The sequence below is a fragment of the Bos mutus genome, chromosome 17, assembly GCF_027580195.1.
Source record: "Bos mutus isolate GX-2022 chromosome 17, NWIPB_WYAK_1.1, whole genome shotgun sequence".
Classification (NCBI taxonomy): domain Eukaryota; kingdom Metazoa; phylum Chordata; class Mammalia; order Artiodactyla; family Bovidae; genus Bos; species Bos mutus.
Window position 1 is genome coordinate 20,673,037 of NC_091633.1, and position 22,443 is coordinate 20,695,479.

The 22,443-nt window shown below is 44.1% G+C and overlaps 1 protein-coding gene across 4 annotated transcripts in view; it reads left to right on the forward strand.

Annotated features, from left to right (window-relative positions):
* The window catches only part of DNAH10 (dynein axonemal heavy chain 10), a 156,899-nt gene that overhangs the window by 25,447 nt on the left and 109,009 nt on the right, over positions 1–22,443 (forward strand). For all 4 annotated transcript variants that reach the window (XM_070386294.1, XM_070386295.1, XM_070386296.1 and 1 more), the window contains exons 9-21: positions 1,322–1,512; positions 3,147–3,345; positions 5,423–5,617; positions 6,355–6,525; positions 8,814–8,990; positions 10,095–10,220; positions 11,754–11,926; positions 12,978–13,129; positions 16,710–16,874; positions 17,598–17,805; positions 17,943–18,099; positions 21,351–21,827; positions 21,993–22,151. In XM_070386294.1, the coding sequence (XP_070242395.1) occupies positions 1,322–1,512; positions 3,147–3,345; positions 5,423–5,617; positions 6,355–6,525; positions 8,814–8,990; positions 10,095–10,220; positions 11,754–11,926; positions 12,978–13,129; positions 16,710–16,874; positions 17,598–17,805; positions 17,943–18,099; positions 21,351–21,827; positions 21,993–22,151 (2,550 nt within the window). The remainder of the gene's footprint in view (positions 1–1,321; positions 1,513–3,146; positions 3,346–5,422; positions 5,618–6,354; positions 6,526–8,813; positions 8,991–10,094; positions 10,221–11,753; positions 11,927–12,977; positions 13,130–16,709; positions 16,875–17,597; positions 17,806–17,942; positions 18,100–21,350; positions 21,828–21,992; positions 22,152–22,443) is intronic.

Sequence of the window (22,443 nt, forward strand, 5' to 3'; positions counted from 1 at the left end):
ATACTGCATCAGCGCATAACAGCAGCACAAGTGGCCCAAAGTCACTACCTATTTCAAACTTCTTTTGTTTGTTAAACACTTTCTTCCATGATAAGAACTTTTTTTTTTTAATTAAGAAGAATGTCCTACACTATTGGTGGGAATGTAAGCTGGTGCAGCCACCGTGGAAAATAGTATTCCCTGGGTCAGGAAGATCTCCTGGAGAAGGGAGTGGCAACCCAATCCAGTATTCTTGCCCCCCCCCAAAAAAAGGGGGGCTCAAAGAAATATGGGCTTCCCTGGTGGCTCAGAGGTTAAAGAGTCTGCCTCCAATGTGGAAGACCCAGGTTCGATCCCTGGGTTGGGAAGATCTCCTGGAGAGGAAATGGTAACCCATTCCGGTATTCTTGCCTGGAGAATCCCATGGATGGAGAAGCCTGGTAGGCTACAGTCCATGGGGTTGCAAAGAGTTGGACGTGACTGAGCGACTTCACTTTCACTTTTCCTCAGAAAACCAAAAATAGAATTACCATATGATCCAGCTATCTCACTCCTGGGCTATTGTATAGCCAGACAAGAGTCTAATTCAAAAAGATACATGCACCCCTATGTTCCTAGCAGCACTGTGTACAGTAGCCAAGACAGGGAAGCAACCTAAATGTCCATCAACAGATGAATGGATAAAAAAGTGTTACATGTATACAATGAAATATTACTCAGCCAGAAAAAGGACGAAATAATGCCATTTGCAACAACACGGATGCAACCAGAGATTATTACACTAAGTGAAGTAAGTCAAAAAGAGAAAGACAAATACCGCATTATATGGCTTATATGTGGAATCCAAAATATGATACAAATGAACCTATCTATGGAACAGAAACAAGAATCAGGGACATAGAGAATAGACGGTGGTTGCCAAGAGGGAGGTGGGTGGGAGAAGACAGGAGTGGAGGTTGGGGCTAGCAGATGCAAACTGCTAAGTACACTATAGATTGGAGAAACAACAAGGTCCTACCGTATTGTACAGGGAATAATATTCAATATCCTGTGGTAAGCCATCATGGAAAAGAATATGGAAAATAATGTAAAAAATTTTTTTAAACTTGACAGACCTGCAACAGGAGCATATTTTTTCCCCCCAAAAGTAATAAAATCCAGAAATACATTTAATAATTGGGTTGGCCAAAAAGTTCATTTGAGTATTTCCATACCATCTTAAAATATCTTTTAAATTAAAAAAAGGGAAACTTCCTGCACACTGCTTGTTCTCTTACACCGGTCGCCCTGAGACTGAGCCAGCCTGCCTTGCTCTTTCGTTTGCACCCGCCTCTCCGGTTAGAACATCACACACGGATCTAGCTTTCACGTTGTCTTGGAAACAATCCCCTCCATGATGAGCGCCCTGAGGATGGTGTGGATTATCTCCCGCCACTACAACAAAGACGAGAGGATGATTCCGCTCATGGAGCGCATTGCCTGGGAGATCGCCGAGAGAGTCTGCAAAGTGGTGAATCTGCGGACGTTGTTCAAGTAAGACTGGGCGGCGCTCTGTGTCTCTTAAGCCCTTAAAGCGCTTTGTGTGTGCTAAGGGTCCTGCCCCACTCTTTGCGACCCCACAGGTGGAGCCCGCCAGGCTCCTCTGTCCATGGGATTCTCCAGGCGAGAATGCTGGAGTGGGCTGCCGTGCCCTCCTCCAGGGGATCTTCCCAACCCAGGGATCAAACCCCGTCTCTTTATGTCTCCAGGATTGGCAGGAGGGTTCTTTGCCACTAGCAGCACCCGGGAAGTCCTGAACAGCTTTATCAAAACATAATTCATACTCTGTACAAATCACCCATTTAAAACATACAATTGAGTGCTTTTGGTAAAAACTTGGTGAAAAGTTCGTTCAGGGTTTTCCAGCAGATGTAATGGAAAAACCCCAATGACCTTTTTGGCCAGCCCAATAGATTCAGAGTTGTGCATCCATAGTCATCAGTGATTTTAGAAAGTTTCCTTCATCCCAGAAAGAAACCCCAGGCCCTTTAGCTGCCTCTCCCCCTCCCCCCTCCCCTCCTAACCCTGGCAACCACTGATCTACTTTCTGTGGACTTGCCTCTTCTGAACATTCATGCAGATGGAGTCAGACAACTTGTGGTCTTTTATGACTGGCTCCTCCCACTCAGCATCGTGTTTTGACGGCTCCTCCATGGTGTAGCCTGTATCACTGCTTCATTCCTTTTTATGGCCAAATAATACTCTACTTGTGTAGATTAATCAAGACCATCTTCTTTAATTAGGGGCTTCCCTAGTGGCTCAGACAGTAAAGAATCTGCCTGCAATGCAGGAGACCCAGGTTTAATCCCTGAGTCGGGAAGATCCCCTGGAGGAGGAAATGGCAACCCACTCCAGTATTCTTTCCTGGAGAATTCTATGGACAGAGAAGCATGGTGGATACAGTCCATGGGGTCGCAAATTATCCTTGGAGAGACTGAAGCACATGGTCTGAGGGAACTTCACTCCAGGACCTTGGATCCCCTCAGGTGGAATAGCTTCTGAGGATCAAATCTGGAAGGGGACACCGATCTTTTTTTTTTTTTTTAACTCCCTTTCTCTCTTTTATTTTGGCTGAGCTGCATGCAGGATCTTAGTTCCCTGACCAGGGATTGAACCCGTGCCCCCTGCAGAAGTGCAGAGTCCTAACCAGCCAGACGGTCAGAGAATTCGCTCTCTCTTTTTTTTTACTTTCTTAACAAATAATCTATATAAGTGAAATAGGTACCAAAATCTCACTATTATCATTTTGCCTCCAGTATTACGGCCCCTCCCCCCTCCCCCCGTGGACCCAAGGCCACCAGGTTCCCTTCAAGCTCAAACGGAAAACTTATTGGGTAAACCAAAGCTTTGCCCATTGAGGGGCAGCTGTGGTGAAGGTCAACCTGGGCCATGGCTTGGAATCCTGCCCACACTGCTGCAAATCGCTTTGCTGCAAATTTCTTGGCGGAACAGTCTCTTGCCTGGGAAGCTTTTTGTGATGAGGCTATGTCATCAGAGAGGCTCAGCTCCTTGCTTAGGATTGTCCCCTTAGAACCTGTCCCTCCCCACCAGGGAGCAGCATGGCTCCAACTTCCCGCCTCCCAGCAGCTCTGCCCTCCTTCGCATCACAGCGTCTCTTTGCTTCCCAGAGAAAACCGAGCGAGTGCACAGCACAAGACCTTGGAGGCCAGGAACACCCTCAACATGTGGAAAAAGGCCTATTTCGACACCCGGGCCAAGATTGAGGCTTCGGGGAGAGAAGCTCGGTGGGAGTTTGATCGGAAACGGCTGTTCGAGAGAACGGATTACATGGCCACCATCTGCCAGGACCTCTATGACATCCTGCAGGTAGGGAGGCTGGGTCTTCAATGCACGCAAAAGCGGTCAGATCTGGGATTTGCTCCGTGGAAGGCAGTTTGGCTTTTTGACGATGTGGATCTCTCCTTGTCAGTTGGGAGCAGGGAGGTCAGGAGGGCCTGGCCAGGAGAGATGCCTGCAGAGCAGACAGAATGTTCCAGAATGTCCCAAAGCACACCTGACCTTTGCAGCTTTCCCTTCAGTTTTGTGACATTCCCCCACCCGTCTCCCCACTTTTTTTTTTTTTAAATGCCCAAGTGCTCAGCTTGCAGGATCTTATTTTCCCAACCAGAGATTGAACCTGGGCCCTCGGCAGTGAAATTACAGAATCTTAACCACTGGACTGCCAGTGGTTTTCCTTGGTTTTCTTGTTTTAAACATTTGTTTTAGAAAATTGAAATGTAGTTGTTGTACATTATATAGGTTACAGTTGTACAGTAGGATTCACAGTATTAAATTTATGATTATTATGAAATATTGGAAGCCAGCTCTGCTTCAGAGGGAGAAGGTGGCCTCTCTGAGCTGTCACTGTCCTTGTTTACTCATCGCAGCTGAAACATGATGACTCGTACTGGCCCTGAGTCTCCTGAACTCCTGCGCATCATGGCTCTCCTAGGAGTCTCTGCTCACGGGGCCTCACATGCTGCCTGTCGATGGGGTGTTGTGGACAGCCCACACCCAGCTTTTGCCTATCTCCTCTGCTCACACACATGCATGATGGCCTCCCCCTCAGACTTCATTTGCAAAACACAAGCTCAGAGATAAAGTGGTCGAGAATTTCAGGATGGTGATAGCAGAGCCTTCAATCCAGCCCAGAGCCCTCTGGAGGCTGGGGCCCTGTGCGCCTGCCTGAGTCCCACACCTATGAAGCCTGCTCTATATGTACATCATCTCTGCCTCACGGAGCTCACAGTCTAGTGGAAGAGAAAGAAGGTGGACATGCTAATCACACGGAAGGATTCCTCTGGTGGTCCAGTGGTTAAGACTTTGTGTTCCAACGCATGGGGTGCGGGTTCCATCCCTGGTTGGGGAATTAAGATCCCACGTGGTTCTCGGGCGAAAGAAACCAAAAACATAAAACAGAAGCAGTAATGTAACAAATTCAATAAAGACTTTAAAAATGGTCCACCTCAAAAAATTCTTATGAGAGGAAAAAAATTACTCAGTTCCATAGCTACAGCTGAGATGAGTGCTAAGAAAGGGGAAGAGAGGGGGCTCTGGAAGTGTGTGTAGGGGCCTGAAAGTGAAAGTGTTAGTCACACAGTCGTGTCCAACTCTTTTCGACCCCACGGACTGTAGCCCACCAGGCTCCTCTGTCCATGGAATTCTCCAGGCAAGAATACTGGAGTGGGTCGCTGTGCCCTTCTCCAGGGGATCTTTCCAACCCAGGGACTGAACTCAGGTCTCTCGCATTGCAGGCAGATTCTTTACTGTTTGAGTTACCCATGTAGGGGCGTACCCTGTTCTAAAGGGTCAGACAAGATGAAGGCATATTTAATGATGAGTAGTAGGTACCTGTGCCTTCCCAGGTGGCAGAAGTGATAAAACAAAACCTGCCTGTCCATGCAGGAGATGTAAGAGATGTGGGTTTGATCCCTGGGTTGGGAAGATCCCCTGGAGAATGGAATGGCAACCCACTCCAGTATCCTTGCCTGGAGAATCCCATGGACAGAGGAGCCTGGTGGGCTACAGTCCATGGGATCACAGAGAGTCAGACGTGACTGAAATGACTTAACACACACACACACCCAGTAGGCATCTAGACGTTTTACACTGTGTGTGCAAAGGCCCTGAGACAGAAAGGAACATGGATCTGAAAGAGGCCTGGAGTGACTATGAGGCAACAGGGGATGAGCAGGATGGGAAGAGATAGAAAGAGGGGGTAGGGTCCTGAGTCTGAAAACTTTGACAACTGTGTCAGGGCATCTGGGACTCTTTGTGCAGTGGGTAACCCAAGGGCTTAGACTGAGAGGAAGTTACCTGTGTGACACAATCCATTTATTAGTAACATCAGGAGCATCATGAGAAAACCAAATGGTCATCTCCCTCGTTTTGTTTGATTGGACAGGTCGTGGAGGAATTCTACAACATATTTGGTCCGGAGCTGAAAGCGGTGACTGGGGATCCCAAGCGCATCGATGATGTCCTGTGCAGGGTGGACGGCCTGGTCACCCCCATGGAAAACCTGACCTTTGACCCCTTCAGCATCAAGTGCTCCCAGTACTGGAAATATGTGATGGACGACTTCAAGATCGAAGTCCTGGCAAGTCACACATCCTTCAATTTGACCTTGAAAGTGGATACCGTGATTCTGTTGGGTTATTTAGTTATGTTTAGGGTTTTTTTTTTCCCAAATCATAAAAAGGGATCCCTGATTTTTTGGTGAAAAATGATAACAGTGCAGAAGAGCATAAGGTGAAAATGAACATTTCTCAATGTCCTCTGTCCCCATTCCTACTCCCTGGGCGGAATGGGTTTATCTGAACTATCTCTGCTGTTGTGTCCTCTCCCATTTCTTTGTCTATATGAGTTAATATTTTAAAAATTTCCTTTTCCATCATTTTGACTAGTGGAAGGGAGAGAGCAGAAAACCGATGCAGCAGCTGGTCTGCTATTTTTATTTGGACCCCAGCCTCCACTAAGGGAAGTCCTGGTGGCTCAGATAGTAAAGAATCTGCCTGCAATGCAGGAGGCCCAGGTTCAATCCCTGGGTCGGGAAGATCCTCAGGAGAAGGGAATGGCAACCCACTCCAGGATTCTTGTCTGAAGAATTCCACGGACAGAGGAGCCTGGTTGGTTACAGTCCCTGGGGTTGCAAGGAGTTGTACCTACCTATACTGTAGCTAACACTATAGCTTCCACTAGAGTACAATGGAAATCCTTCTCAAGGTACTGATTTGGTTTGTTTTGCTTCTTTCTTGACATTTTGCTTTTTGTGGGATAAGTACAGGGTCCTAAGGGTTTTGTTTTTTTTTGGCTTTTTTTGTTTGTTTTTGGCAGGTTATTGAGAAAGAAGCAAAAAATTTTATTGATGAATCTTTTAAGACACTTCGATCAGCTGAAGCAGCATTTGATATGCTGTTAAAATTTAAACATATTCGTTCACGGGAGGCCATTAATCGACAAATGATGATGAAATTTAATGATATCCTTGCACAGTATTGCAAAGAGGTAACTGAAAAAAATCTGTGGCTGTTGTAGCAGTGAAAATACACTTGGCAAAGTGTAAGCAATTGGACCACACTGTTGTCTTTCTCATCTAAATTCAGAGAAACTGTGGAATTTCCCCAAAATAGCATGTTGTATAACCAAAACAGGTAACCAAAAGGAAGTGGGTTTGTTTATTTAGTGGAGAAATTCAGTAGGAACTTATGAAGTACAGTATTATATGTCATCAATCTTATATGCCATTACATTGTGATGGGCCCTGAGTGAATAGTCATAGTAACAATCATAGTAACAAGAGTGTCATAGTGTAAAGGTCACGTGTATGTTCATATACACACTCCTGTTGTAAGGATACTCATTATACATTGGACCCACCTAGATAATCCAGGATCATCTCTTTATTTTAAGGTCAGCTAATTGGCGACCTTAACTCCATCTGCTACCTAATTCCTCCTTATCATATAATATATTCACAAATTCTGGAGATCAAGACCATTATTGGGGCAGAACTTATTTTGCCTCTGACAACTAATTATTCATGTGAGAGTGTGACATACATATTTTATTTATTTTTAATTTATTATTTTTATTGGAGTATAATTGCTTTACAATATTCTGTTAGTTTCTGCTGTACAGCAATGTGAATCACTTACAGGTATACATATTAATATATCCCTTCCCTCTTGATCCTTCCCACCCTTCTCCCATCCCACCCCCCCTGGTCATCACAGAGCACCAGACTGAGCTACCTATGCTGTCCAGTAGCTTCCCACTAGCTGTCTATTTTATACATGGTAGAGGTCAGTGCTACTCTCCCAATTCATCCCCCGCTCCCCTCTCCTTGCTGTGTTCACATGACCATGCTCTACATCTGCATCTCTATTCCTGCCCTGCAAATAGATTCATCTGTACCCTTTTTCTAGATTCCATATACATGCATTAATATATGATATTTGTTTTCCTCTTTCTAACTTCAAGTATGAGAGACTCTAGGTCCATCCACATGACTACAAATGACCCAATTTCATTCCTTTTCATGGCTGAGTAATATTCCATTGTACATATGTACTACAACTTCATTATGCATTCATCCATTGATGGATATTTAGGTTGCTTCCATGTCCTGGCTATTGTAAACAGCACTGCAATGAATGTTGGGGTACATGTGTCTTTTTGAATTATGGTTGCAAAATTTTATTTTAAAGTGCAAGCCCAGGCCATATGATTCAGCAGTTCCATTTTGTGCATAAACACAAATAATTGAAAGCAGAGTCTCGAAGAGATATTTGAACATTGATGTTCATGGCAGCACTATTCACAACCACCAAAACCTGGAAATAACCCAAGGGTCCATTGATAGACCAGTGGATAAACAAAGTGTGGTATATCTGTACAATGGAATATTATTCAGCTTTAAAAAGGAAGGAGATTCTGCCATGTGCTTTTAATACAACATGAATTAACCTTGAGGGCTTTAAAATAAGCCAGTTATAAAAAGACAAACACTCTATGAGTCTATTTACATGACGTACTTGGAGTAGTCAAAGTCAAAAGACAGAGTGGAAAGGCGTTCCTAGGAGCTGAGGGAGAGGTAAATGGGGAGTTACTGTGTTTCATGGGTACCCAGAGTTTCAGCTTTTCAAGATGAAAGAAGTTCTGGAGATGGATGGTGGTGATGGGTGCACAGCATTTTGTTGTTGTTCAGTTGCTAAGTTGTATCAGCATGAATGTACTTAATTCCACTGAAATGCACACTGAAAAATGGTTAAGATGGTGACTTTTGTCATGCATATTGTACCACATTTAGAAAAATATTACATGATAAACAGTTATAAAACCTCAGTGGCATGTACACACACACATACATACCATGCAGGAGGCCTGGCCACCTGTCATGTCTAGAACAGATTTCAGAATTTCCATGATGAATTCCCTGGCGATCTGTGGTTAAGATTCTGTGCTTTCACTGCCAAGGGCCTGGGTTCAATTCCTGGCTGGGGAACTAACATCTCACAAGCCACATGGCCAAAAAATGGTCCACCGAATGATTGTACACAGTCTGTAAGTACAAGGCAGTCTGGATCATTGCATATGTTAAACCAAACCAAAAATTCCTGCAGAGTATAAGAAAAAGCAGTAGAGACTAAGTAATAAAAGCCCTATTCTGTACCTTTAAGTATTTCTTGACATTCCATGTTCATTTCTTTAAAGATACAAATCTCAAGTTCAATCTTGTCTTGGCTCGCATGCTGATACTGCTCACTTATGGAATATGTCTGATTGCTTTGCAGATTGACATAGTTAACAAAATCTTTGTCCAGAACCTCGACAACCCCCCGTTGTATAAGAACCATCCCCCGGTGGCAGGTGCAATCTACTGGGAACGGTCCCTGTTCTTCCGGATTAAGCACACCATCCTCAGATTTCAAGAAGTAGAGGAGATCCTGGACAGTGATGGAGGAAGAGAAGTATGTTATGTCTGCTGCAACAGGCCTGTTTTGAGTTTTACATTTTAAAAAATCATTCATTTATTTAGGCTGCTCTGAGTCTTGAGTGAGTGCTGCGCCTGGGCTTTCTCTAGTTGTGGCGAGCGGGGGCTCCTGTCTATTTGTAGTGCATGGATTTATTGTGGTGGTGCCTCTTGTTGTGGAACACGGGCTCCAGGGCACGCAGGCTGCGGCATTCAGGCTCAGTAGTTGTGACACACGGGCTTAGTTGCCCCCAAGGCATGTGAGATCTTAGTTCCCTGTCCAGGGATCAAACCCATGTGCCCTGCATTGGAAGGTGGATTCTTAACCACTGGACCACCAGGGAAGTCCTGGATTTCACGGTTTAATTGTAGATGGGTAGCCTTGAGCGTGCCCAGGTGGCTCCTTCAATCCAGGTGACCCCTGAGCATGAGCTGGCTATACAGAGTTGCCTGCATGAAAAGCAGCTCAATTTCAAATCCATGCCTGCAACTTAGTCTTTCCTGTGGTCCCTGGGGACCACATCTCCATATGTATGACATGATATATCTATGACAGCTTCCAGGTGACAATCACATGACTTCCTCCTGATCTTGATCTTCAGCCTCTCCAGAGGGTGACCATGCTCTTTTTGATAATACTGTCCCTCCTCTTCATGCATTTTTGTCTGTTACATCATAAGGGCTAGGAAACCTTTTCTTTAACCGTCCAGAGAATAAATATTTTAGGCATTTGTGGGTCAAATGGCCCCTGTTGCAACTATTCAACTCTGCCTTTCTAGAAAGATAGTGGTAGATAACATGTAAATGAACAGATGTGTTCTAATAAAACTTCATTTATGGATGCTGAAATTTGAATTTCATATGGTCTTCACAAGTCATGAATAACTGTCATTCTTTTTGAGCTCCCAGCCATGGGCTGAGGTTTGTGAGTCCTCCTAATCAGCCTAGAGTTTAAGCCATACCGTGGCAGGCAAACCATCCAAATTTGTGCAAATCTGCCTGCTTCCTCTTGCATAAAGTGTTAAGTGATGTTTTTTTTCAGGAGAGAGAAAAAATTGTTATTTTCAAGGACAAAGTGACATTTGCCTGACTTCTCTGATAGGTCAAACAAAAATATTTGGAACTGGGTAGGATGATGAAAGACTATGAAGATAGAAAGTATGAGCAGTGGAGAGAGACGACGGAACAAATCCTGCCAACTCTCATGAAGAAGAGTCTGCTTACTAAGGTGCATCTTTTCAGATCTGAAACAGTGTTCTTGCCTGGAGAATCCCGTGGACAGAGAAGCCTGGTGGGCTACAGTCCATGGGGTTGCAAAGAGTTAGACGCGACTGAGCACTGACATGCGTGTGTGCACACACACATACACACACACGTCCCAGACTGTGGGGGCTGTGTAAGATGATGGTAACTCCCATTTCCTTGAGGTCTGATGTGTTGACTCTCACGAAGTTGAGAGGTATTTCCAAAATCAAAGGCAAAGAAGGGCAGAGGTGGCAGGGGTTGACCAGGGAGAAGAAAAGAGGCAGGAAGGGAAAACCTGGAGGTAGCAAAATGTCATGGTCAGGGAACAGGTGGGGATCAGGCAACCCTTCTGACTCCTTGGCTTAATTCTGGGCTTCAGGGACCCAGTTTGTAAAATGGCCTGGATCAGATGACCACGAACATGCAAAGTATTAGTTGAACCGTGTACGAAACAGGTTCAAACCGCTGATGGTTGATTATTTTTAACTTACAGGAAACTAACTCACTTTGATAGCAACCAGGGTTCTTGGCCTTCCCCAATCAATAGAAATTGACTAGAGGCCAGATAAACAATTCAAAGCAAGGCTTTACTGGGGGCCCCTGCTGCAGCAATGGAGAGTCAGAAGTAACCCGTTCCCTTGCTCACTCACTCCCCGAGCATCGGGTGCTGAGCTTGCTCATTATTTGGGGTGAGGGTAGGGGTGTGTCCAGGGGGTCTGGCCAGAGGGGTGGCTTAAGTAATTTGCCCATCCCTTTGGTGGTGTTGAGTTCAGGGAGCTTTTGCTCCTGACACCCTGTTTTTGCTATGGCTCTTCAGAAGTGGCAATAAGGATTTTTCAGTCTTTTTGTATCTTTTGTCTAGAATTTGCTCCAACTGCAGGTGTATGCAGTTATTTTTAGTCCCATATAATTTCTTTGTATTTTGTTCCTGGAGGAGAAGTGTGTCCAGGTGCAAGCATTGCAGCAAAGGGTCCCAGGTCCCAGCCTGTCTCAGTTTCACGGGATTCATCCTCATCTGGCACGGGGCCCAGCATATACCAAGTGCTCAACAAATTAAATGTTAACAGTGAGGAAGGAAAGACCTGGGCCTGGCAGTTTCAGATCTATGGTCTCCTAAGTTCCAAAGTAGGTACTAAAATGAGTGAAGAAGCCAGGTAGAGCTTATCAGGAACTGGATGGCTTGTGTCCTATTCAAAAGGGACAGCCGCTCCCCAGCTTCAGTCTATTCTTGTCATTTATCATCAGCTTTTCCTATTTTTTGAGGGACGCCAGATTTTTGGATTTTTGTCATGCAATTGCCCAATTTTCAAACGTGAGTGCTAAATCAAGTTCTTTAAAAACTCTGTTTACCCAAGTATGTCTTCTAGCTTAGTTCTGGTCAGCTCCCTGCTCTGTCAGGGCAGCAAAACCCCTCCACTGATTTTTTTCAAATTCACATTTATAACTTGGGTTGCATTGATCTGATTGCTTTGTGGACAGCCCTTCTCACTCTTATGAAACATTGTCTCCCCCACAGACTTCTGCCGCTGGTGATGATGCCACAAACCCTGACAGAGTGGCTGCTTTCTCAATCAACTTTTCACCTGCTCTCAGGGAGATTATTAATGAAACAAAGTACTTGGAACAGCTAGGTTTCCCTGTCCCCGAATTAGCAAGGAACATTGCTCTCCAGGAGGACAAATTTCTTAGGTAAACAGATTCTTCTTTTAAATCAGCGGTCAACACTTCTTATCTTGGGACCCCTTTACACTCTTCTAAATTATTGAGAACCACCCCCCTGCCCATACCAGGGCTTTCATTTTTGTGGATTTTATAACTATCAATGTTCACCGCATTAGAAATGAAAACTAAGAAATGTTTAAAATTTGTATTAATACATTTGTCTGAAATAGTAAAGATAAACATTTCATGTTAACTTAAATAGCACTTTTATTTTTTAATTAATTTTCATTGGAGTATAGTTGATTTGGGGGCTTCCCTGGTGGCTCAGATGGTAAAGAATCTGCCTGCAATGCAGAAGACCTGGGTTTGATCCCTGGGTTGGGAAAACCCCCTGGAGAAGGGAATGGCAAACCCACTCCAGTATTCCTGCTGGAGAATTCCACGAACAGAGGAGCCTGGTGGGCTATAGTCCATGATGTCGCCAAGAGTCAGACATGACTGAGGAACTTTCAATATGACTATAGTTGATTTATAATGTTGTGTTAATTTCTGCTGTACAGCAGAGTGAGTCAGTTATAAATGATTCTACATCAGTTACACGTACATGCTGCCCAGGGGGCACTAGTGGTAAAGAACCCACCTACCAGTGAAGGTACATGTAAGCGACATGGGTTCCATCCCTGGGTCAGGAAGATCCCCTGGAGGAGGGCTTGGCAACCCACTCCAGTATTCTTGCCTGGAGAATCCCATGGACAGAGGAGCCTGGCGGGCTGCAGTCCATAGCGTCACAAAGGGTTGGACGTGACTGAAGCAACTTAGCATGCACACATATATACATACTCTCTTTTTTTAGATTATTTTCCCGTATAGGTCATTACAGGGTATTGAATAGAGTTCCCTATAAATAACATTTTTAAATTAAAAAGTAACCAATATGTTCCAAAAAGGAAAGTTTTTGGGAAGAGTGACATTCTTTTAAATTTTTAGTCTGGCATTGGTCTTTTGTAACGTATTATAAGATTATTGAGTTTTTTGAGCTCCATTTTTCTAATGTCAGTGACTTTCCTGTAATGTACAGGTACACGGATGGGATACAACGTATGTTGGATCATTATCACATGCTCACAGGAACGTTAAATGAGGCAGAGTCTCTTCTTCTTGATGACCATTCCCAGGAGTTATTAAGAGTGTTTAGATCTGGATACAAAAGGTTGAACTGGAACTCACTAGGTAATAAATTCATCTATCTATTGCCTTTTAGACTTTGGGATGCAATCATTCTTTTAGATTGTCTTAGTTGAATTACAATTTTTGTATGTATGTGAAAGTGAAAGTCGCTCAGTCATGTCTGATTCTTTGCGACCCCATGGACTGTACAGTCCATGGAATTCTCCAGGCCAGAATACTGGAGTGGATAGCCTTTCCCTTCTCCAGGGGATCTTTCCAACCCAGGGATTGAACCCTGGTCTCCCGCATTGCAGGCGGATTCTTTACCAGCTGAGCTACAAGGGAAGCCCGTATGTACATAGATATGGTTAACAAACCATGCTTTAAAAAAATATTTATTATTTATTTGACTACGTTGGGTCTTAATTGCAGCACGCAGGATCTTCATTGCCTCATATGGGACCTTTTGTTGTGGCGCATGGACTCTCCAGCTGTGGCTTGTGGGCTCAGTAGTTGCGGTCAATGCCCTGGCTTCTCTAGTTGTAACGTGTGGGCTAAGCTGCTCCATGGCATGTGGGGATCTTAGTTCCTTGACCAGGGATTGAACCCGTGTCCCCTGCATTGCAAGGCAGATTCTTAACCACTGGATCACCAGGGAAGTCCCTAACAAATATGTTTTGAGCATAATGTGCAGGGTTTTGTGTATGCTTAGTTGCTCGGTCATGTCTGACTCTTTGCAACCCCATGGACTGTAGCCCACCAGGCTCCTCTGTCCATGGTGTTCTCCAGGCAAGAATATTGGAGTGGGTTGCCATTCCCTTCTCCAGGGTTTTGTGTAGTGATTGCTTTTATTTGTTCTTTTTTTTTTGAAGTTTTAAAATGACAGATTCCATTTCATTAATAGTTGTAGGACGGTTCAAGGGATTAATATCCTATTGGGTGAGTCATGTAGTCTGTGCTTTTTGAATAAGTGTCCATTTCATCTAACTTGTCAGATTCATTGTGAGTTTTTCTTATTGTACCCTTATTATCTTTATAATACCTGTCTTTAGTGGTCCCTCCTATTTAATTCTGGGTATTGTTAACTTGTATCTTCTCTCTTTTTCTTTTCAGTCCTGCTAGAGATTAGTTTTATGGAAGCCGTTTGTTTCATTGATTTTATCTGTTGTCTTCCTGTGTTCAATTTTATTAATTTCTTCTCATCTGTATTATTTCCTTCTGCTTGATTTGGAATTTATTTTACTTCTTTTTTTAGAGGTTCTTGAGGTGGGAACTTTAATTGATTTGATATTTTTCCTCTTTTCTAATGTATGCATTTGGTACTATTTCCCTTTCAGCACTGCTTTAGTTATGCCCCACAGATTTTGATAGTTGTATTTTAATTTTTATTCAATTCGATGTATTTTTAAAACTTCCTTTATGACTTCCTCCTCGACCCATGGATTATTTAGAAGTGTGTTATTTAGTTCCAGAGATCAAATTGCCAACATCCACTGGATCATGGAAAAAGCGAAAGAGTTCCAGAAAAACATCTATTTCTGCTTTATTGACTATGCCAAAGCCTTTGACTGTGTGGATCACAATAAACTGTGGAAAATTCTGAAAGAGATGGGAATACCAGACCACCTGATCTGCCTCTTGAGAAATTTGTATGCAGGTCAGGAAGGAACAGTTAGAACTGGACATGGAACAACAGACTGGTTCCAAATAGGAAAAGGAGTACGTCAAGGCTGTATATTGTCACCCTGCTTATTTAACTTATATGCAGAGTACATCATGAGAAACGCTGGACTGGAAGAAACACAAACTGGAATTAAGATTGCCGGGAGAAATATCAATAACCTCAGATATGCAGATGACATCACCCTTATGGCAGAAAGTGAAGAGGAACTAAAAAGCCTCTTGATGAAGGTGAAAGTGGAGAGTGAAAAAGTTGGCTTAAAGCTCAACATTCAGAAAACGAAGATCATGGCATCCGGTCCCATCACTTCATGGGAAATAGATGGGGAAACAGTGGAAACGGTGTCAGACTTTATTTTTCTGGGCTCCAAAATCACTGCAGATGGTAACTGCAGCCATGAAATTAAAAGATGCTTACTCCTTGGAAGGAAAGTTATGACCAACCTAGATAGCATATTCAAAAGCAGAGACATTACTTTGCCAACAAAGGTCCGTCTAGTCAAGGCTATGGTTTTTCCTGTGGTCATGTATGCATGTGAGAATTGGACTGTGAAGAAGGCTGAGCGCCGAAGAATTGATGCTTTTGAACTGTGGTGTTGGAGAAGACTCTTGAGAGTCCCTTGGACTGCAAGGAGATCCAACCAGTCCATTCTGAAGGAGATCAGCCCTGGGATTTCTTTGGAAGGAATGATGCTAAAGCTGAAACTCCAGTACTTTGGCCACCTCATGTGAAGTGTTGACTCATTGGAAAAGACTCTGATGCTGGGAGGGATTGGGGGCAAGAGGAGAAGGGGACGACAGAGGATGAGATGGCTGGATGGCATCACTGACTCGATGGTCATGAGTCTGAGTGAACTCCGGGAGTTGGTGATGGACAGGGACGCCTGGCGTGCTGCGATTCATGGGGTCGCAAAGAGTCGGACACGACTGAGTGACTGATCTGATCTGATTTAGTTTCTAAGTGTTTGGAGATTTCCCTGTTATCTTCTGTTGTTGATTTATAATTTGAGTCCATTGTGGTTGGAGAACATACTGAGTATAATTTCAGTTCTTTTAAATTTGTTGAGGTTTGTTTTATGGCTCAGGGGATAGTCTATTTCAGTTAGCTGTCTCTCCCCCTTTCAGAGTCCTATGCTTGTTTTATGGATAATGTTCATGGTCTTAGCTGTATTTAGCAGGAAGAATAAGGAAAAATACATTCTTCTTCCTTTACTTTTTAAAAAATAAACAAGGCATTTTTGTTTTTCCCTTGTTTTTCCTTTTTTGCCCTTCCTCCTACTTCTCTTCTCTTGCTCCACATCTTCTTTTTCTTTGTCATTTCCTTTTTTACTCTTTCTCCCTTTTCCTTTGTACAGAGAATATGTGTGTTTGGACCATGGACTCCAGAGCAAAACCCCTGGGTTAAAAACCTAGTTTCCACCCACGTGACTCAACCTCTCAGGGGCTCCGCTTCCTCATCTGTAAAATGGGCACAATCTTCGTACCCTATTCATAGGTTGTTGTAAGGATTCGATGATGTAATAAACATCACAGGCTTAGGCTGTTGCCCGATTAATCATAAATTCTTAATTCGGGTTTATTATGCATGTTCTTGCTGTTTACTTTTCTAAGCAACAGGCCAGAGGAGACTGCAGGCACAGTGGCATGGGGTGGAGGGTTCAGGTTGCCATGGCAATGAGAGGACAAGAGGGCTGAACTTCTTTATCCTCATGGTGCTTCAGATACAATTATGCTAAAATGTGGACAGAAGAAATGTATCATTTGGTTGATTCTGAGCACCCGCTCTTTGTTCCAGTCCCCAGGGACCAAGTGGGTCTTTGTCACTTGGAAGACCCAAGGGGATGGAAGGAGCAGGGTCCTTCCTGTGAAGGGATGTGGTATTAACATTACAGTTGTTGGTGGGAGGGATATGGAAGGAAGTGTTGAAAGCCAAGTATCTTTCTTTTGTTCTTTCTCTCCAAAGGTATTGCTGACTACATAACTCGGTGCAAACAGGCCATTGGGAAATTTGAGTCCCTTGTCCACCAGATTCATAAGAATGCAGATGACATTTCTTCCAGACTTACTTTGATAGAGTCCATAAATCTCTTTAAATATCCAGCACCTAAAAGTGAGGACGAACTCCCAGGTAGATCTGGCTTCTTTTTTCTTTTGATTGTGGGAGGAAAAGTCTCTTGGTCATGACTGTGCACACACACACACATTTTATCGCACAAATGGAATAAAACCGCGCCTCACGATCTCAGGCAGTTACTTGGAAACCTAATGGGTTATTCTTACTCTTTGTCACGTTTTATGTATTGCTTAGTTCTACAGATTCCTGAGTCTATGAAGATTAATGGTTTTTTTGTCAATAACTCTGTAACAGGAAGGTGAACTGTGTGTTTTTTTTAAATTTAATTTTATTTTTAAACTTTACATAATTGTATTAGTTTTGCCAAATATCAAAATGAATCCGCCACAGGTATACATGTGTTCCCCATCCTGAACCCTCCTCCCTTCTCCCTCCCCATACCATCCCTCTGGGCCGTCCCAGTGCTTGTTCAAATGGTATTTTGAATGTTCTTGGACTTAGTCAACAAGGAATTCAGGACTAGTTAACAAGCATTTCAAGGCAAGCAAGATTGCCCAAAGACATAGCATGCACAATCAGCATTCAACCCCATGTGGTCATGTATTTTTTGCTTTGGATGTGTCTTGCTTTGGATGGTGTTGACTTGTTTTCTGCTTTTGGTCAAGATTAGAGGTTGCTTTTGTATTTGCGAGATGTACAGCTCATGTTTGGGTTGCTTTTTGAGTAATGTCCTTTCCCGTGTCCATGAAGAGCTTTAACAGATGTCTTCTGCTGCAGGCGTCAAGGAGTTCTTTGAACACATTGAACGAGAACGGGCCAAGGACGTGGACCACATGGTCAGGTGGTATCTTGCCATTGGGCCTCTTCTGACAAAAGTTGAGGGGCTGGTCATCCACACCAACACAGGCAAGGCCCCCAAGCTGGCCTCCTACTATGAATACTGGGAAAATAGAATCTACGAGGTCCTGACAAAGCTCATCCTGAAGTGAGTTATCTTCGTATTACATGTTGTAAAGGCAGTGTGTGTGGGGAATTCCTTGGCAGTCCGGTGGTTAGGACTCTGTGCTGTCAGATCTACTTCACTCTGCTGAGTCCTGAGTCTGTTTTATTGACCCCTCCTAGGAATCTGCAGTCTTTTAATTCTTTAGTCCTTGGAAACGTCCCTTTGTTCCAAACGGAAACCATCTTGACGGCGCCAGAGATCATTCTGCATCCCAATGCAAATGAGATTGACAAAATGTGTGTTCACTGTGTCCGAAACTGTGTGGAGATGACCAAGGTAAGGGCAGGAGTGTGTGTTATTTCCTGGGTGGTCCCTGGTTGCAGAGAGTTAGGCCCACCAGCTGTGGACAGCACGTGACTCAGAGTTGCTGAACGCAGGTCTGACTGCTCGATTCTCAAGAGCTAAAGAGGCAAGGTTGGTGAAAAGCAACGTTTGTTTTATTTTGGATGCTGGTAATGGGGATGAGGGGTGAGTGGCGGAGGGTGGACGCCTGTCCAAAGGCCTAACGCCCCTCCCCAATGACAACCAGTGGGCAAAGAACTTTTATGGACAGAGGGAGGGGGCTCCATGCAGAAACAGCACAGTCAGTTCTGACAGTCATTTTGAAATTGTCTTTGGTGGTCTGGTTAGTGTCATCTTGATTGTTTTAAGTATAGTTAATCTTCAGTTCCACGGTCAGTTTGTTCCCGTTTCCTTGAGGCCGGTTCTCAGAATTGTGGCATCTCATGTCACGGCTACAGTCTGGTCATCATGTTGTTAATTTCTTCCACCTGGTGGGGGTTTCATTATCTATAAGACAGCTCACAAAATTGTTGTTCAGTAGCACAGTCATGTCCAACTCTTTGCAATCCCATGGACTGCAGCACGCCAGACTTCCCTGTCCTTCACCATCTTCTGGAGTTTGCTCAGACTCATGTCCATTGAGTTGATGATGCCATCCAGCCATCTCATCCTCTGTCACCCCCTTCTCCTCCTGCCCTCAATCTTTCCCAGCATCAGAGGCTTTTCCAATGAGTCGGCTGTTCCCATCAGGTGGCCAAAGTATTGGAGCTTCAGCTTCAGCATCCAGAGAGTACTCAGGGTTGATTTCCTTTAGGACTGACTGGTTTGATCTCCTTGCAGTCTGAGGGACTCTCAAAGGTCTTCTCCAGCACCACAGTTCAAAAGCATCAGTTCTTTGATGCTCAGCCTTCTTTATGGTCCAACTCTCACATCTGTACATGGCTACTGGAAAAACCACAATTTTTAACGAACTGGACCTTTTTTGGCAAAGTGATGTCTTTGCTTTTTAATACTCTGTCTAGATTTGCATCTTTTAATTTCATGGCTGCAGTGATTTTGGAGCCCAAGAAAAGAAAATTTGTCACTGCTTCTACTTTTTCCCCATCTATTTGCCATGAAGTGATGGGACCAGATGCCATGATGTTAGTTTTTTGAATGTTGAGTTTCAAGCCAGCTTTGTCACTCTCCTCTTTCACCTTCATCAAGAGGCTCTTTAGTTCCTCTTTACTTTCTACCATTAGAGAGGTATCATCTGCATATCTGAGGCTGTTGATATTTCTCCCAGCATTCTTCATTCCAGCTTGTGATTCACCCAGTCCAGCATTTCACATGATGTACTCTGCATATAAGTTAAATAAGCAGGGGGATGGTATATAGCCTTGACATACTCCTTTCCCAATTTTGAACCAATACGGTTTTAATTGTTGCTTCTTGACCCTCATACTGGTTTCTTAGAAGACAAGTAAGGTGGTCTGGTACTCTCATCTCTTTAAGAATTTTCCACAGTTTGTTGTGATCTGCATAGTCAAAGGCTTTAGTGGTCAATGAAACAGAAGTAGGTGTTTTTCTGAAATTCCCTTGCTTTCTCTATGGTCCAACCAATGTTGGCAATTTGGTCTCTGGTTCCTCTGCCTTCTCTAAACCCACCTATACATCTGGAACTTCTTGGTTCACTTACTACTGAAGCCTAGCTTGAAGGATTTTGAACGGGACCTTACTAGCATGTGAAATGAGCACAGTTGTACAGTTCAGTTAGTTCAGTTCAGTTACTTAGTCATGTTTGACTCTTTGCGACCCCGTGGACTGCAGCATGCCAGGCTTCCCTGTCCATCACCAACTCCCAGAGCTTGCTTAAACTCATGTCCATCAAGTGAGTGGTGCCATCCAACCATCTCATCCTCTATTGTTCCCTTCTCTTTCTGCCTTCAATCTTTCCCAGCATCAGGGTCTTTTCCAATGAATCAGTTCTTCACATCAGGTGGCCAGAGTATTGGAGCTTCAGCTTTAGCATCTGTCCTTCCAATGAATATTCAGGACTGATTTCCTTTAGGATTGACAGGTTGGATCTCCTTGAAGTCCAAGGGGCTCTCAAAAGTCTTCTCTAACACCACAGTTCAAAAGAATCAATTCTTCAGTGCTCAACTTTCTTTATGGTCCAACTCTCACATCCATACATGACTACTGGAAAAACCATAGCTTTGACTAGACGGACCTTTGTTGGCAAAGTGATGTCTCTGCTTTTTAATATGCTGTCTAAGTTGGTCATAGCTTTTCTTCCAACGAACAAGCGTCTTTTCTTGCTTCATGGCCACAGTCACCATCTGCAATGATTTTGGAGCCCCCCCAAAATAAAGTCTCTCACTGTATCCATTGTTTCCCCATCTATTTGCCATGAAGTGTTGGAACTGGATGCCGTGATCTTAGTTTTCTGAATGTTGAATTTTAAGCCAGGTTTTTCACCTCTTTCACTTTCATCAAGAGGCTCTTTAGTTCTTTGTTTTCTGCCGTAAAGGTGGTGTCATCTGCATATCTGGGGTTAATGCTGTTTCTCTGGGCAATCTTGATTCCAGCTTATGCTTCATCCAACCCGACATTTTGCATGATGTACTCTGCATATAAGTTAAATAAGCAGAGTGAAAATACACAGCCTTGATGTACTCCTTTCCCAATTTGGAACCAGTCTCTTGTTTCATGTCCAGTTTTACTGTTGCTTCTTTGGACACTTTCTCACTTGGGAGGCTCATCTTCTGGTGTCATATCATTTTACCTGTTCATACTGTCCATGGTTCCTTACTAGCAAGACTTATTGCTGAATATGATATGTACTGTTTTGTGTGCTGTGCTTAGTCGTTCAGTCGTGTCTGACTCTTTTCGACCCCATGGATTGCAGCCCGCCAGGCTCCTTTGTCCATGGAGATTCTCCAGGCAAGAATACTGGAGTGGGTTGCCATGCCTTCCTGTAGGGGATCTTCCCAACCCAGGGATCAAACGTAGGTCTCCCACATTGTGGGAAGATTCTTTACTGTCTGAGCCACCAGGAAAGCCCATGAATACTGGAATGGGTAGCCTATCCCTTCTCCAGGGGATCTTCCCTAACTAGGAATCGAACTGGAGTCTCCTGAATTGCAGTCAGATTCTTTACCAGCTGAGCTACCAGAGAAGCCTATGATATGTACAAAGGGAGCAAAATAGATACTAAAGGATTGTCTTTCCCCCCTGCCCCACCCTGATTCTTATTTTGTCAGCATTTTGTTCGCTGGATGAACGGCAGCTGCATAGAATGCCCCCCACAGAAAGGAGAGGAGGAAGAACTTGTTACCATCAGCTTTTACAATGATATCTCTCAGAACCCTCAGATAATTGAGCAGGCTGTTATGATCCCCCAAAACGTCCACAGGATTCTGGTCAGTCTTATGAAGTACCTGCAGAAATGGAAGCGCTACCGACCTCTCTGGAAACTGGACAAAGCCATTGTGATGGAGAAATTTGCTGCTAAGAAGCCTCCCTGTGTTGCCTATGATGAGAAGTTGCAGTTCTACGCCAGGATCGCCTCTGAAGTGATGCACCACCTCTTGATCAAGGATGAGCATTGCATCCGCCTTCAGCTCGGACCCCTGGCTAACACCGTGCAGGAAAATGCCAAGTCCTGGGTGGTTTCGCTCGGGAGACTCCTCAATGACTCAGCCAGAGAGGAACTCAATAACCTGCACGAAGAGATAGAGGTAGTGGATCCCAGGACTTCTCTGAAAGTCCAGTGCACTATGCATTGTGGGACAGAGCCCCAGGGTTTCTCTAAAACTGCTTTTATTTCAAGGAAGTCAGGGCTTCAGGGCACTGTATTTTTCCCCCCTGTGCTTATTTAGTTTCCTTTGAACTTTCTTTTATAGTCCCTGAACAAAAACCTGAAGAAGAGCCCCAGTACCCTCGAGGATCTCAAGTTTGTGCTTGCAACCATCGCAGAAATCCGAAGTAAATCTTTAGTCATGGAACTCAGATACCGGGACGTGCAGGAGAGGTACCGCACCATGGCGATGTACGGGCTCTATGTAAGTGAACTCTTTTCTGTGTTTCTTTCCCTTTTTCTTTACTCGCTGTTCTCTTTATTTATTTATTTTTTGGCTATGCTGGGTCTTCATTGCTGCAAGGGCTTTTCCTAGTGGTGGCAGGCAGGGGCTACTCTCTAGCTGCGGTGCTTGAGCTTCTCATTGTGGCGGCTTCTCTTGTTGCAGAGCACAGGCTCTAGGGCTTGCGGGCTTCAACAGCTGTGGCATGTGGGCTCAGCAGCCGCGGCTCCCAGGCTCACTAGCTGTGGTGCACGGGCTTAGTTGCCCCTTGGCA